Raw genomic sequence first — 16,041 nt, 5'->3', positions numbered from 1 at the left:
TACATTTGTATTCATTTAATGTTAAAGGCAACTGTAGTGCAAATGGCAAATTTAATATGGCAAATTTTGTCATTTGTGATAAATGTTGTTAGTTCATCACATTTTAATGATTACATAATATGTATTGTTTTACTGAATACCATTAGAATCCAATCACTGAAGACATACAAAAAAAAAGATTTCAAATAAAAAATGGAATAAAAGAAAATGACATTAAAAAATAAAAGTACTCATCTCTGACTGCCAAACTTGTCGAGTCAACAACAACAACAACAAAAATGAAGAGAGTAGAGGACAATAATAGATAATAGAAGCATCGGGAAGTCAAACCCACGATCCGACTGTTACGACACCTCAACTTGGCTATAGAGGGACGCTCTATAATCAACGCCATCCACCACTCCATTAAAAAGTGGTTTCAGACGTAGTGTCTATCTCAAAAGTCTCCTGTGACTCCTTGAGGTTATGAGGACAACACACAAACACCACGAAGGTTGTTGGCGAGCTAGCAGTAAGCTGTGAACTCTATTCTCATCAGGAACATATTATTATAATACAGAGACGATTGAGATATTGAGTTAGCTCCGATATATTGGGCGAATATTAATTCAGAAAAGTGAGTTAAATGAATTTGGGAACAACAAACATCATCTCACAATGCACTGTATTGGGGAAGAGAGTGTGTGTGTGTCGTCTGTGTGTGTGGGTGTGGGGTGGGGGGGGGGGGGGGGGGGGGGGCGGTGAGGCACTATAGGATTGGATCACAGCAATCAAAAACATAAATAATATGTTGATAAATTTCTCTCTCTCTCTCTCTCTCTCTCTCTCTCTCTCTCTCTCTCTCTCTTATATATAGAAATTGCTAAATGTCTTCACGTAAATGTGACCAATCTCCTTGAATCGGTATTGTGTCATGGTGATATAGGGGTGGAAAATGGAATTAGCAATTTTAAAATATTAGACTTCAATGAAATGTAAAAATGTTATTGAAACAATTGAGATCAGTTTCTAAAGGTCGAAAAACTAAATTTTCAAATTTCTCAAAATTTACCCTTAAAAAAACATTACACTTCAATGAAGTTAATGCAATTCTTAAAGGAAAGTGACTTAGATAAGTCTCTATAAAGTTTAATTCATTTTTAAAATTTCTTATCAATTTTACTTTATATTCACTTTTCAGCATCTGATTCAATTGACACAATAATAATTCTTAGCATTGGGTCACAAACATTGTTTTGAACCACATCAGTAATGGTAAAAATTGCACATTGATGAATACATTGACAAAACACACACACACACACACACACATTTTCTCTTACTCTTCTCTTTCTCTCTCTCTCTCTCTGTGTTCTCATTGTGTGCTCAGACATATAAAAAATCCCCTTAATTCATCTCTAAGATCTATTCCAAGTTAAGACTGGAATAACCCAGGCATCTGCCGCAGTGCAGCGCTGCAAATTGAGCTAGGGCAAGGTGACTTGCTCAAGGCCATACAGCGCAGCGGATATTCAAACTCGGTACACAATGTTTTTAAAAGGAAACTGAATCAGAGAATTAGAGTAGTAGTTGTGTACAAGTGACTCAAAACAGTCTCGATAACTCACTTGGTAGAGCACTTGCTTCATGTGCAAAGGCACTGGGATTGATCCCAAGTGCAGATAAGATATTTTTTCTCACCTTCCTTTCCGCCCAGTAGCTATTGGGCCAATGGGTATGTTAGATCTGATAGAAATTACGTGACAATAGACTAGCCTCTTACCTAAAGGGTAGCAAGCAATTGCTATTGTCCGTTTAGCACTATAGAAATAGGGACAAAGTCCTGCTGTATGGGCTTATTGGATCTGAAGGACAACTACATGTTCTCAAAGGATTTCTACAGAATCAGACATGATTATATGAAGTATCAATAAGATGCAGCTCACGGTATGTTTCATAAAAGATAAATAAAATCTGATTAAGTAGATTGAGAGGAAAATAAGAATGAAGATAAGATATAAACGAAAACCATCTTATTTTACATCAAAATAATTGGACTCGAACCATCAAACTTGCTCTGTGTGTTATAAAACTTATGCTTGGAAAAGAATATGACTGTTATGGTTAATTTCTCTAAAAGTATGTGCAGAATCACACATTCTGCTACACTCTTAAAAACAAGAAAATTTAACAAGAAATGTTTGTTTGATTTATCACTCATGTAAAGTCACTAAAATGGTTTACGATTTGTGCTATAGTTCACATAATTGCATTCATCTGATGCTATGAAGACTGGATCATCTTCTTCTTTGGATCATAAACGTAACGTTTAAACGTCAAAAAAATCTTCACATGCTCTTTACTACTTTCTGATGTAGCTGCCTCTTCCATCTGGTTGGTCTCCCCTTTGCCCTTCCCTTTCTTCTTGCCAGTTGCAGAATACCGTTGAAATGTCTCGTCGCACAGTCCCTCTGAATAGGATAGATGATCAAGGTTCTTAATTAAATTAATATCAACAGCTGAATGGGTAGCACATTTTGTAAAGGTTAAGAAACAATGGTATTGAATAGTGACTGGAGTTTGGGTGAGGATGGGGTTGCAACAAAATGCTTTGAAACTTTGGTTAAAGAGCCATGTAAATTATAAAATGTTATTATATATTATCATCGTCATCATCATTATCATTATTAATATTATTATTATTATTATTATTATTATTATTATCACTATCGTTATTATTATTATTATTATTATTATTATTATTATTATTATTATTATTATTATTATTATTACTATTATTATTTATTATTATTATTATTATTATTATTATTATTATTATTATTATTATTATTATTATTATTATTATTATTATTATTATCATCACCTTTATTCTTTATTGTTATTGTTAATGTTGGCATTATCATCATTTAAATTATAAAAATCATCACTATTACTGTTATCACTGCAACTTACCTGGGATTCTAATTTTGACCTTTCCACTCTGACCAAATCCTCCTTCAATGACCCCCATCTCACCAGAAGACAACGTCACACGTAGATTGGAAAAGGCCTCCATGTTCGTCTCTTTCTTGAACAAATTTTTCCCGATGACAGAGTTTCTATCACTAGCCCTTTCTACTACTCCTTCTCTGACCTTCGTCTATAAGAAAAACAATAGTATCAGATTTAGTTTTTGATATTTGAAAAACCACTTCTGATATTCTGCTGTTGCCAGATTGTAAGTTTTTAATTATTTTCTTTTTCATTTAACAACCCAAAGAAAGTGATGAAAACAAAATCCAATCATATATTTTCAAATTAGGTTAACATTGAAGTCTTCTGAGCCAATTGTAACAAAATGCATATATTAAAATGCACTTCTTTTTATCTTTCTCTCTATATAATTCTTTTTTTGATAATGGTATAGGCAGATGGACCAGGAGATCCAATAAATGGATTTACTTTCCAATATCAATAAAAATCAACATTGAGACAGTGGAATAGTCTCACATCTCCACTGAAAGAAAAACACTGTAGTCTGTGGAATCTTCAAAATTGAAGTTACCGACTTAATTTGATCAATGATTTTGCATATCTCGCCAAATATAGCGGATTAGACTACCTATTGATAGTTACTAAAATCGTAATTTTGATTTGCATTAATTTTATGTAATTATCAATAATTAAAAAACAAAAAACAAAAAAATAAAAATAAACTGCCACGGTTGACTATTCAAACTGAGTCTGAATAATCATTTGATTGCACATGCGCATTGGAATTTGAGTCTGAATAGCCATGGGAGACTATTCAGTCAGACTCGAGTCCGAATATCCGCAGCCTTTAAAAAATAATGAATTCATTACAAGCATTCAAACAACAATGAAATATTTCAATGTCAATTACCTTAAATACTTTGATGGACGGCAAGACGGTGTCCTTGTATTTCAAGTCGGTGATGGCGTGCAGTATCACCCCATGGAATGCAATCCGGCAGGCACTAGAATGGATGTCTGCATCAAGACGAGAACCGATAATAAACGACCTTGATGAACATGTGACGGGTTTTTCTAATTCAATCAAAGCAAATTGTTTACCACAGCTTTTTTCTCCCTCATTCTCAACACTCTCCTTCCCAGAATTCTCAGGAACAAGTTCATCAGAATACCGATACTCTTTTGAAAAGTCAAATTCAGAACTTTCAACTTGTAATCCTCCTAAAGTTAACTTTGCTTGCAAATCTTTTTCCATAGAATTCTTCTCCTTCTCACTTCCTGTTCCTGTTTTTAAAACTTCTTGAAAGAAAAATACCCTGCCCATTACAGTTTCATGGCCGAGGGTGATGTGGAACTTGGATTTGGTTAGAATTGGACTTTTATAGTAGCTGATTTTAGTAGTTGATACAATAACAGCCTCCATAGTGACAAGAGCTCCTGGTGAGCAGACCAAGCCTCTCTCCAACTGACTTGGGTCAAACTGGGTCACACAAATACCTGCTCTATCCCCCTGGAGAAAAAATAAAAAGTTAAATGACTTACCATATAAAAATAAATATAAATAGGAGCCTATATATTTAATTTTTTTTTAAAAATCAGACTTCTGAGAACTAAAATTTGATATTCACGAAAGATTATATATCTAAAAACTTGTGCAGGATCAAATAATCCCTTTTAACTAAACACAAGTCTGGCACCAAAATTTCATTTCCTTTACAACTGACACAATTTTAACTTAATTGTATTAAGCAATTAATGGTTCGAGTATTTCTAAGTATTAACCAATCAGAACATTTCTTCCATTTAGTCCGTTCTGTCCCCTTGACCATTTATTTCCAGTCAACAAACAGGACTGTCAAACATTCCTTAATACCATAGCTACTTTCAGTACATGCCAAACAGACAAATAGGTCAGTCCTGCAGTTAATGGGTATTTATTACAATATTTTGACACACTGATGGAAGAGTTACATTACAGAAAATGAAGAAGAATTACATTGCACGATCTGATGGCATGATGCAGTTTTTTCAACAGTCTGTGTTAAAAATGAGAGTGTTGCTCAGGATCTATGGGCTGTTTGCTTCCAGTGATATGCAAAAGTACTTAAGGTGGCTATGGGTCGTCTGTTCACGGTTATTGATTGATATCAGTCAGGGGTAAAATATACTTCATGTTAAATTTTTGAGTCAATAATAAAACCACTGAAATGTTTATCCGACTACTTTTAATAAATAAATGATATGAAAACATGTAATTTTAAAAAGTGTATGCATGGTATGTTCATTGAATAATCTGAGACTCATCCTATAAAATAATAGTAAAAAAGGCATCCGTGTTGATGGCTTGCCAGGCATAGCAACAAGAGTCCACACACATAGGAACCACTAATTGTTAATGTCGATTTCCAGCTACAGAAACTGGGATAAGCTCCAGGTCGGTAAGGCTTGACACCTTGAGAGGGCTATTGTTACTACCAACCAATATAATGAGAGCGAATAAACATTCATAAAGCGATAACCATCCTTAAAGTTTAAGATATTCTTACTTGTTTGATGGAATTGACTGGTTTGCGAAACATCTGCATGGACTTTATTTTCTTTGTCGTAGCCAGTGCTGGAATTTCCACAGTCTGAATTAAAATAAATAAATTTTAAAAATTCAATGGAAGAATTAGAATTCTTTACCTGGCTCTGACAGGCAAAAAATTCCTTGTGAGATTCCTTTTTGAAACAATTCTATCTACCCCATTTTTAAAAAACCCACAAAAAAAAAAAAAAAACACAAATTACTAAACTAACACATGAGGTCATAGATATTGTGATATAGAGCCATAATCTAACACTATCCCACACCACACAAATGTTGCGTCTGTCTTCAGTCCTGAAATTGCAACGATATGGATTAGATTGGATTGGGCATAATTGTTCATAGACTATCCCATTTTCACAATCAAAACAGGGAAAGCCCACGCAGTTGCTCAATGGATTAAGAGTTTGTGCTGCTTAAATTCAAATTTAAATAAGGAAGATAGGGATCTGGGCTAAAAAGGATCTTCCTTATTCGTTTCAATTCATCCACATTAAAGCGATGTTTATTTTCTTGTAATTTACGAACATCAAAGTCGTCGTTTCCTAAAAAGAATAAAATAGTATTATGACATTATAGAAAATTGTTATTTAATGGTGTCACAGATTATACTTTTAAGTTTTTAAATTGTTTATGCAAAATAATGACAGTGTTTAAAAAAAGTACCTAGTCATCAAATCATAATTTCAAAAAATATGAGCAGTCCTCGTGTTAGGATAGTTAATAGTATGATCTTATGTCTATTGGCATAAGATTATTATTATTATTATTATTATTATTATTATTATTATTATTATTATTATTATTATTATTATTATTATTATTACTATTATTATCATTATTATTATTATTATTATTATTATTATTATTATTATTATTATTATTATTATTATTATTATTATTATTTTTATTATTATCATTATTATTATTATTATTATTATCATTATTATTGTAATATCTCCTTTAAAAAGTAAATAAAAGTGTTGCTTTTTAAATGGAATTAGGGAGGGAGAGGGCAAACACACACACACACACACACACACACACACAGAGAGAGAGAGAGAGAGAGAGAGAGAGAGAGAGAGAGAGAGAGAGAGAGAGAGAGATAAAGATAGATAGATAGATAGAGAGAGAGAGAGAGAGAGAGAGAGAAAGAGAGAGAAAGAGAGAGAGAGAGAGAGATATATAAAGATAGATTGATGGATAGATAGATAGATAGAGAGAGAGAGAGAGAGAGAGAGAGAGAGAGAGAGAGAGATAAAGATAGATAGATAGATAGATAGAGAGAGAGAGAGAAGAGAGAGAGAGAGAGAGAGAGAGAAAGAAGAGAGAGAAAGAGAGAGAGAGAGAGAGAGAGATAAAGATAGATAGATAGAGAGATAGAGAGAGAGAGAGAGAGAGAGAGAGAGAGAGAGAGAGAGAGAGAGAGAGAGAGAGAGTCCGTATCAAAACTTACATCATTGACAGAAATCTTTCCACAAATAGCAGTGCCCGTCATGACAGTTCCCTGACCTCGTATAGAGAAACAATGATCTAGGGAAAATATAAATGGGCCTTCCTCTGTACGATCTGGAAGAACTGTGCTGTCTTGAATTGTCTTCACTAGTGTGTCAACGCCTAAGGCCTCTGTGTCTGTTGCCTGAAAATTTAAACCTTAATCATTATTCAAGACACCATCACAGCCACCAGCATAAAGTCCATAATAAAATATCATGATAAAAAAATCAGAATTTTATCCAGTGGGGTTCAACAGTATTGGATAACGTGGCTCAGTGGTAGGTCTTTGTTTCTTAACCAAAATGTAAAAAGGTTGACTACTGACAACACTGTGTGGCCTTGGGAAAGTCACCTCACCCTAGCTCACTTCGTGGCTCTGCACTTCGGCTGATGCATGGGTTATTCCAGTCTTCTCTTGGAACAGATGCTACATATAAATTTCCCCCTTTGGATGAAAAAAGGGAATAATTTGCTAGTCAATACAGCATAATCCTGTGACGTGCAAGGGTCATCTCCACACACACAAAGTCCAATTTTTTCTTTCTTTAAATAATTTTTCTAAGAGAGAGAGAGAGAGAGAGAGAGAGAGAGAGAGAGAGAGAGAGAGAGAGAGAGAGAGAGAGAGAGAGAGAGAGAGAGAGAGAGAGACAGAGAGAGAGAGTCCCTGGCCAGTTGACCGCAATGCTTTATGTCTTACTAAGAGTATAAATGAGGCACTGGAAAGCTTTTGAAAATGTGCTGCAAAAGGATATGTTTTGTTTTTGTATCGTTCTATATGTTAAGTGTTGCTGTTGGCTAGGGACCCCTTATAAAGTGATGTGAGAACATTTAGTGGATACTGCACTATATGACCTATATGCGACTATGTGGTCTAGTGGTATGACACTCGCTTTCGAATTGAAACCATGGGTTAGAGACCCGCTCGGTACATAGTTGAGTCCTTGGAAAAGGCTCTTTATTCACATTCTCTCACCATTCTCAGGTGTAAAATAAGTACCTGGCCGTTAACAGCATTGTCCCAGTCTGAAAAAATTGTAATATCGCCAAACATGTTAAGTGTTGCTGTTGGTCAGGGACCTCTTGTAAAGTGCTTTGAGCACGTTTAGTGGATATTGTGCTATAAAAAATCCAAAATTTTTAAATTTAAAAATAATAAATGCTCACAAGTTTGTTTTTTTTGTTTGTTTGTTTTTTTTTTTCTTTGTTACCATACAATACCTCTTGGCCTCCTGGCTTTGCAGCTACAGCAATGATTGGACATCCTGAAAACCTTGTTGATTCAAGAGTCTTCCCCATCCGTTTCTTCATCTTCAGGAAACAAATAATAAAATAATGGAAATTTATAATCGAAAAGAAATTTAAAAATTATTCAAAAGAGGCCACATCTTTTTCAATTTATAATTTTATAGGCAGCATCAATTTTGTTCTAAAAAATAATAAAAATTTTGTAAAAACTGAAGCAAAAGTTGTTGTATTCATTTTTAAAAACCATTTTATTTATTATAACATTTTCAATAACTCAAGGAGTTATAATACATCTTTTTATTTGAGTTGAATGTGTTTGAATAGGGCCAATGGGAGCGATCTACATTCATATCTTCGTCCAACCAAGTCATCAATCACATGATTTGTTGCTGTACAACGATTGGATATTTCTTTAAAACTGTAAACACGCTGCTTTGTTTATGAACGTTATAAACATACCCATGTGTCAAGCTGAACAAAATGACCAATCGTGATGTTAGCTTTTTCAAAAACTGTGAACACTTTTCACTATGTGGGTCACTTTGAGCACATATTCCAATGTGACTAATGACCTCGAGCACATGGAAATGTAATATAGATCATGCCCATTCTCTAGAAATATGTAATTTCATGATATGACAGGGCTGATAACTCTTTTGGTTTTTTTACACTGTTATCAAGGTGTTCTAGCTGACGATATTTATATTGTCTGAAAGAGATTAAATTCCCTTCCAGATGATACCAGATATGATAATATAATCATCCATTTTGAAAATTTGCCAAATTTGGTCTGAAAAAGTAAATCTTGAAATTTCCCCTGTAGAATCGGCCTAGCGTCATAACATAGCCATGTGGGAACCATTAGAAACTGCCTTAGACTATAACAATATTATATGTATATTTTATGATTTTTTCAGATGTGTAATAGGATCAGTTTAATTATACATTTATTTTGATCATTCCTATCCACTCTCTTAACTCACTCAATGCTAGAGACTTTGGCTACTTTTCAAAATGTATTAAAATGAGCATGCACATAGATAGTTTTATTCAACTTCCATTAACATGTAAAATCTAAAAACATATCCTTTGATACTTCGGCTATAATTTGTCTCATTAAAAATGTAATAAATAGGCATGGGGTAAAAGTAACCCGGATAAATTACGGATATAGTCGGTGTTAGGGTTGAGTGAGTTAATGCTTTATAATTATCATTTAGCCCTAATTGGCTCAGCGGTACGGTCTTTGCTTCGTACCCTAAAGGTACCGAGTTCGATCACCCGCCACTGAACTGTGTGGCCTTGAGCAAGTCACCTCACCCTAATTCAATCTGCAGCGCTACACTGCGGCTGATGCCTGGGTTATTCCAGTCTTCCCTTGGAATAGACCCTAGAGACAAATTTCCCCAATGGGACAAATAAAGGGAATTATATAGTGAGAATCGAATTTAAATTAGCAATATTGTGCTATAAGTGCCTTAATGATCAAGCACCATTGTATATTACTGAATTTTTAGAAACTTATAAGCCAACGAAGAGTCTACGTTCTGCACTAGATTCTACAAACTTAATTGTTTCAAATAACATAAATATAAATTTTACGGTGGCAGATCGTTCAGCCACGTCGGACCTTCCATCTATAAGAATAAGAGAAGTGAAGTCCTTATCAATATTTAAATCAAAGTTAAAACACCATCTCTTTGTTAAAACACATCTTGATTAATGCTCTTTGTAATTTGACCCCAATATGAATGCAAATTTAGTTTATGTTATTATATATTATTTTAGTTTATGGAGAGATGTACTGGAGGGCATGGCGGAGGGCAAAAGAGGCAGAGGAAGACCACAAAGAAGATGGCAACAGGATATACAGGAATGGCTCAACAACGGCGTGACGGAATGTGGCAGATGGGCACAAGACAGAGACTTCTTCCGAAGGACTGTGTGGGAGGCTACGTCCAAGTGATATGCCACAGAGAGAGAGAGAGAGAGAGAGAGAGAGAGAGAGAGAGAGAGAGAGAGAGAGAGAGAGAGAGAGAGAGAGAGAGAGATATTATTTTATATTATTTCCGTATTTGACATAGCATGTGGATGTATTATAACATATCTTGTATTAATGACTTTATGTTTATCAAAATCGTTGATAATGATAATATTATGTTGATGTAGTATGCATAATGTTTCATTTGTATAATAATGTCACTGTATTATTGTTTCACGCATTGAGCATCACCCAGTGATGAAAATGCGCGATATAAATGTCATGTATTATTATATTATATTCAATTTTGACCTTTTCAATTGATCCTGCCTGCTTCTCTTGTGGAATCATGTCTATTTTGTTGAGGACAACAATCATTCTGCTGCAGGTGATTTCCCCAATGATAAGGCACTCGGCAGTCTGCGTCTGCATCCCCTTTGTTATATCGACCACTAGAATCATCAAGTCTATGATTTGAGCACCTGAAGTCAAAGTAAAAAGAAATGACGGCAGACTTGACAATTTTTCAGAGACAAATTTTGTGAAAAGATTTTGGGCAAATATGGGTTTTAAATGAAGATGTGAAAATGATGGTGATGATGATGATGATGATGATAATAATAATAATAATAATAATAGATGACATTTCTATAGCGCCTTACCTTGATTACAACAGGCTCTAGGTGCTTTCCATTCATACAATTACAATGAAATGAAAAAAAATTAAATTAAACCCAAACAAAAAACAAACAACAAAACAAAACAAAATAGCAATTTCAACTACATAGCGCAATTTACACACATGATAGGTAGGTAAAACTTCAGTTACAAAATAGAAATCATGAGACAAATAGGTGAGTTTTCAATTCTGATGATGATGATGATGATGATTGCTACCCTCTGGATATGACGCTAGTCTGTCCCTAAGTACTTTCCACCAGATCTAATTTTCTCAGCTACCCAATCACTGCTGGGTGAACAGGGAGATGAGAGAGAGGGGGGGGGGGGTCAGAAAAAATCTCTTGTGAAGCAAGTACTTATATCAACTGTGCTGTCAGGATCCCCAATGCAACTGAGACTGGTTAATTATCATGCAACCTCCTTTTCAAATAACAAAAGAATCACTTACCCCCAATGATAGTCCTGATCAAGCTGGCATGCCCAGGGCAGTCGACTAGTGTGTATTGAATTTTATCAATTCCATTCAACTCCTTTTTCTTGTGCTCAGGGCAATCAACGGTGAAAGAAGAAAACCCCAAATCCAGTGTAATGCCCCGCTCTTTACTTTGAGGGTTTTTATCAAAACATGCAGTGCTTGCTACTGTGCTCAAAGACTTTGACAAGCTTGTCTTTCCACTGTCGACATGTCCCAGAATGCCAATGTTGAAATTTAGAACACGTTCCGATGCCATGACCAACTATATGACAGGCTCTATAAGAAGAGGATAAAATATTTAAAGTCAACCTGTGACAAAAATTCTTTGATATTTTGTCATTGTGCTATATAAATGCTCATTTCTTTTTTTTTTTTTTTGGTTTAATATAGGACAATTTACTCCAAAGTGATGTGGTATTGGGGGTTGTAATGATAATGATGTGGCTATGATTGTAGTAGTCGTAATAGTGATGATGAGGTGTTGCTTGAGGTTGTACATATGATAATGATGATGATGATGATGCTGATGGTGATGATGATGATAAGATAAGATAAGAATTGTGAAGATGATGATGATGCCGAGTCATCCAAGTTAGTTTCAGGCCATTCATGCTTGCTTCATTAATGGCAATTATCTCTATCTACTGAGAAGGTTTTGTGTAAAATTCTTGTCATTTTTCAAGCTCCAGTCATAATCTTTAAAAGCACGTTGTTTATATAAATTGTTTCTAACATTTTCTCTAATTTCATCAAAGTCACGCATTCCTATTTTCCCTTTGTTTTCAGTCACTATTTTATACACTTCCATACAGTTTATCTAATTAAATTATATCGTTCATCAGATCAGTTTATAAGTCAAATATCAATGGTTGTCAGATAGTTGTGATCTCCTCCTCCTCCTCCTCCCCCTACACCACCACCTTCTTCTCTTCACTCAGAAGGCTCACGGAATGGGACTTATCTACTGCACCCTTATACTTATAGTTCTTCTTACAGGGTTGCATAAGCCCACGCCTATTTTTTCCTGCCAGGCTACCAGGATACATTTACAGCAAAATTGAAAACTCTTGTTTGGAACACATAGGCTGCAGCATTACCTCCTGATGATGATAGAACAATACTGAAGGGATGGACACAAAGTAGTTTGTCTACAGAAATGGAGAGAGAAAGAGAGAGAGATAGATAGATAGATAGATAGATAGATAGAGAGAGAGAGAGAGAGAGAGAGAGAGAGAGAGAGAGAGAGAGAGAGAGAGAGAGAGAGAGAGAGAGAGAGAGAGAGAGAGAGAGAGAGAGAGAGAGAGAGAGAGAGAGAGAGAGAGAGAGAGAGAGAGAGAAAGAGAGAGAAAGGGAGGTTGTTTTTTTTAAGGGTTTCACAGCGCTTGCACAACACGTTTAGGTCATATCAGCACCAGTAAAAACATTCTAGATGTACAATTAAAAGGACTTGAGGAAAAAAGACATAGGGGAAATGGTTCAAATCGGGAACAGATGTAGATTCCAAGAGCACACTATCAGTGTACTTAGTTTGAGATCACCTAAAAGTCTCACCCAGACACAAGCACAGGATCCCACGTAGAAGAATATACTCAAATGTTTAAAATAAAAAATTACAGTATATAAGAGAGAGATGATTTACAAGTAAAAAAATATAATCTTCCAAAACTATAACTATACATTTGACTGTTTCCCTCCCAGCCAAGGACTCCAGCCAGGGTCAGGATAAAACTAAGTAATCTCATTCCAAGACAAAGACAAAAAGCAATTGGAAAACAAATACAGGGGGATAGAAGAGACAGCAAGTACCTCCCTGCCCACTACGGGAGGTCAGGAACCCCACCCAGGAGTGATCTGTGCTAGGCTAGTGTGGTCAGTGAAGGATGTAACATGCATGCATTTGAATAGCAGAAGATGGAGAAAGAATGGGAATTATAGTCTTTTGAAAAAAATGGTATGAGTTGATAAAAAATAAGAAAGAAGGAAAAGTAAAATACATTTTAAAATCACATTATTAGCGTTTGATTGGTGACGAATGACAGTAATAGGAATTTTTGGAAAAATGTAAAAGGGGGGTAATAAAGCATTGCTTATGCAACTTGTCATATGTATGCAACCTTATTGCATTGTACTCTCATTTCAGAAATTTAAGGTCTAATGATCATCTCCGATTAACTGTTCCCCCCCCCCCTCCCCCCCCCCAAAAGGCTATCAAAAGTTTTCTGAAAGGTCTTTTTCTCATGCTGCCCCTTCTATTTAGAAATCTCTTCCAATTTCCTTAAGAAAATGCAATACAGAAGCTACTTGTAAGACAAATATAAAGATTTATTTTATTAGGAAATATTTGATAGATTAAAATCAGTTTCCATTTATGGATTATTTTTCATGAAATGAACATCTTAACTTACCCAACCCTAACACCGACTACATCCGTAGTTTACTCAGGGTTACTTTTACCCCATGCCTATTTATTACATTTTTATGAGACAAATTATAGGCGTAGTATCATAGCTAATGTTTTGAACTTTTTACATGTTAATGGTAGTTGAATAAAACTATCTATGCACATGCTTATTTTTAAAATTTGCTCCAATTTCGAAAAGTAGCAAAAATCTAGTAAGCTCCTCTTCCTCCTCTTTCTTCTTCTCCTCACTCAGAAGGTTCAAGGGACTCACTCACCCACTGCACTCTTATATTTATGGAAGTGTATAAAGTAGTGAACGAAAACAAAGAGAGCAATTTTGCTACGCTTTGTTGAAATAGAGAAAATTATGTCAGAAAAACCTTGGATATATACGCTTGGTATAAGTGCTTAAAAAGGCTATCTGGGTGGGGTCCTTTGACCTCCCATGGGCACGAGATCTTTTTTCAGAGTTTCTTTCTGTCTTTGTCTTGGTATGGGATTGGGACTTTGTCCTGGCCCTTGCTGGAGTCCTTAACTGAGAGGGAATCAAATATTCAGTTTTAGTTTTGGGAGATGATTTTTTTCCTTGTCAATCATCTCTCTGTTATGTCTTTTCAGTTATGCTTTCTGTTTTATATATATATATATTCTGTAAACATTTGAGTGTATTCTTCTCAGTGGGAGTTTGTGCTAGTGTCGATAACTTGATAGGAGTTTTTGGTGATCTCAAACTAAGTAGGTACATTGATATTATGCTCTTGGAATCTTCATCTGTTCCCTATATGACTAGACAATATGAACCGGTCTTCTTTGTCAAAACTTTGTCTTACTTTTACTTGGGTACTTCCAGAATTGTTCACTGTCTCAATTTCTTTTTGGTGGCGTTTTTATACACCTCCGTTGGAGGTGTACAAAAACGCACCGTTTTTATGCACCTCCGTTGGCGGTGATGGTAAATTAATGAAAATGTTGCTGCATACGTCCATGAGGTTTAAATAGTTTTAGATTGTAGTTTAGCACGCTGCTTAGTGATTACCGATGTACAATGACAATAAATTAAAGAATAATAACAATAATTTAATAAATCAAAAGTAAAAAGAAACATGGCACACAAATACTGATCTCAAATAAATAAATAATTTTAGAAAATTAAAATCGAAGACTTTTAAAACCATGATAAAACGTTTTTGAAAAAAAAAAAAAGAAAAAAAGCAAACAAAAACAAAGTAAATCCAAAAAAATAAAAGAACAACAACAAAATGTCAACAATCGGAATCGAACCCAGTACTTTCAAGGTTGGAGTCTGACAGCTTGTCCACTGCGCTACGGAGCCACCTAACTGTTCATCACATTTAATAAGGTCTTTCCTAAACATTATTTTACCTTCAATGCAACTTCTATTTTCTGGTTTTATATTTCGATTTTTTAAATTATTATTATTTTTATATAAATTTATTAACAAAAACATCCTATAGATGTCACAATATAACTTTCGCCATATCCAAATACAGAAACACAATATCGCTAATGAAATTGGGTGGAATGCGCATGCGTGACGGAGGTGTATAAAAACGATCCGTTAAGATACACCGTCAACGGAGGTGCATAAAAACACTACGTTTCTTTTTACTGGTGCTGAAATGACATAAATGTGTTGCAAGCGCCGTAAAACCTTAGAAACAAATAACCCGACAGGCTACCATTCAGGCCCCGTGTGTTGAGTGAACGTAGGCGGCAGGCGGGCACCACTGCCACTGCTCAGGCTCAGTAGTGACTCCTGCTGCTGCGATGGATAGAGTTAGAGTTAGAGTGATGGCACCAGCCATCAGAACTCTAAATCTGGAGTTAAGTCTAAGTTACTCATGTACGTTTACATCAAATTATTTTGATCTCGGTCTTTGATCGAACAAATTGTTAACATTACAATGTACCTCTTATTCTTATTCTTTAGTCAATCAATTTAGCTTTTTAACAGCTTTATGGTCACGTCTTTTGTTGTTTACTTCAAATCGATTATTTTGTATGGACTTGTGGCAGTCAGAGCAGTTTTCCTATTTTCAATGTATGAGGGAACCACATGAATGCTTTGCCATTAATTAAAATTCCACCACGTCTGAATCGCTAATTTAAATTTGATGATGATAGTGCAATATCTTAATCCTATTAAAATACAGGTTTATAGATAGCTTCCAGTTAACCTT

General features: G+C 35.0%; 1 protein-coding gene across 1 annotated transcript; it reads right to left on the bottom strand.

Moving 5' to 3' along the window:
• On the bottom strand, positions 1–16,041 carry LOC144979533 (selenocysteine-specific elongation factor-like). The gene is made up of 9 exons (XM_078926243.1): positions 15,772–16,041; positions 11,413–11,715; positions 10,596–10,765; positions 8,276–8,365; positions 7,017–7,199; positions 5,520–5,603; positions 3,884–4,483; positions 2,953–3,139; positions 1–2,450 (listed from the first exon to the last, which is right to left on the bottom strand). Exons 2-9 carry the CDS (start codon positions 11,693–11,695, stop codon positions 2,263–2,265), a joined length of 1,785 nt encoding a protein of 594 aa, XP_078782369.1. The 5' UTR covers positions 11,696–11,715; positions 15,772–16,041; the 3' UTR covers positions 1–2,262.

The sequence above is a fragment of the Berghia stephanieae genome, chromosome 9, assembly GCF_034508935.2.
Source record: "Berghia stephanieae isolate SIO BIC M18660-M18661 chromosome 9, UCSD_Bste_1.3, whole genome shotgun sequence".
Lineage (NCBI taxonomy): Eukaryota > Metazoa > Mollusca > Gastropoda > Nudibranchia > Aeolidiidae > Berghia > Berghia stephanieae.
This window is presented reverse-complemented; position numbering and strand designations above follow the sequence as displayed.

What these genes read in the sequence shown, in the direction of transcription:
- LOC144979533 (XM_078926243.1), bottom strand. Translation starts at nt 11,695, where the DNA reads ATGGCATCGGAACGTGTTCTAAATTTCAACATTGGCATTCTGGGACAT. An exon ending in AGGCAGGATCAATTGAAAAG is followed by an intron (nt 8,366 to 10,595) that starts GTCAAAATTGAA and finishes TGTTTCCTGAAG; the next exon opens with ATGAAGAAACGGATGGGGAA. An exon ending in CGTCCATCAAAGTATTTAAG is followed by an intron (nt 3,140 to 3,883) that starts GTAATTGACATT and finishes TTTTTCTTATAG; the next exon opens with ACGAAGGTCAGAGAAGGAGT.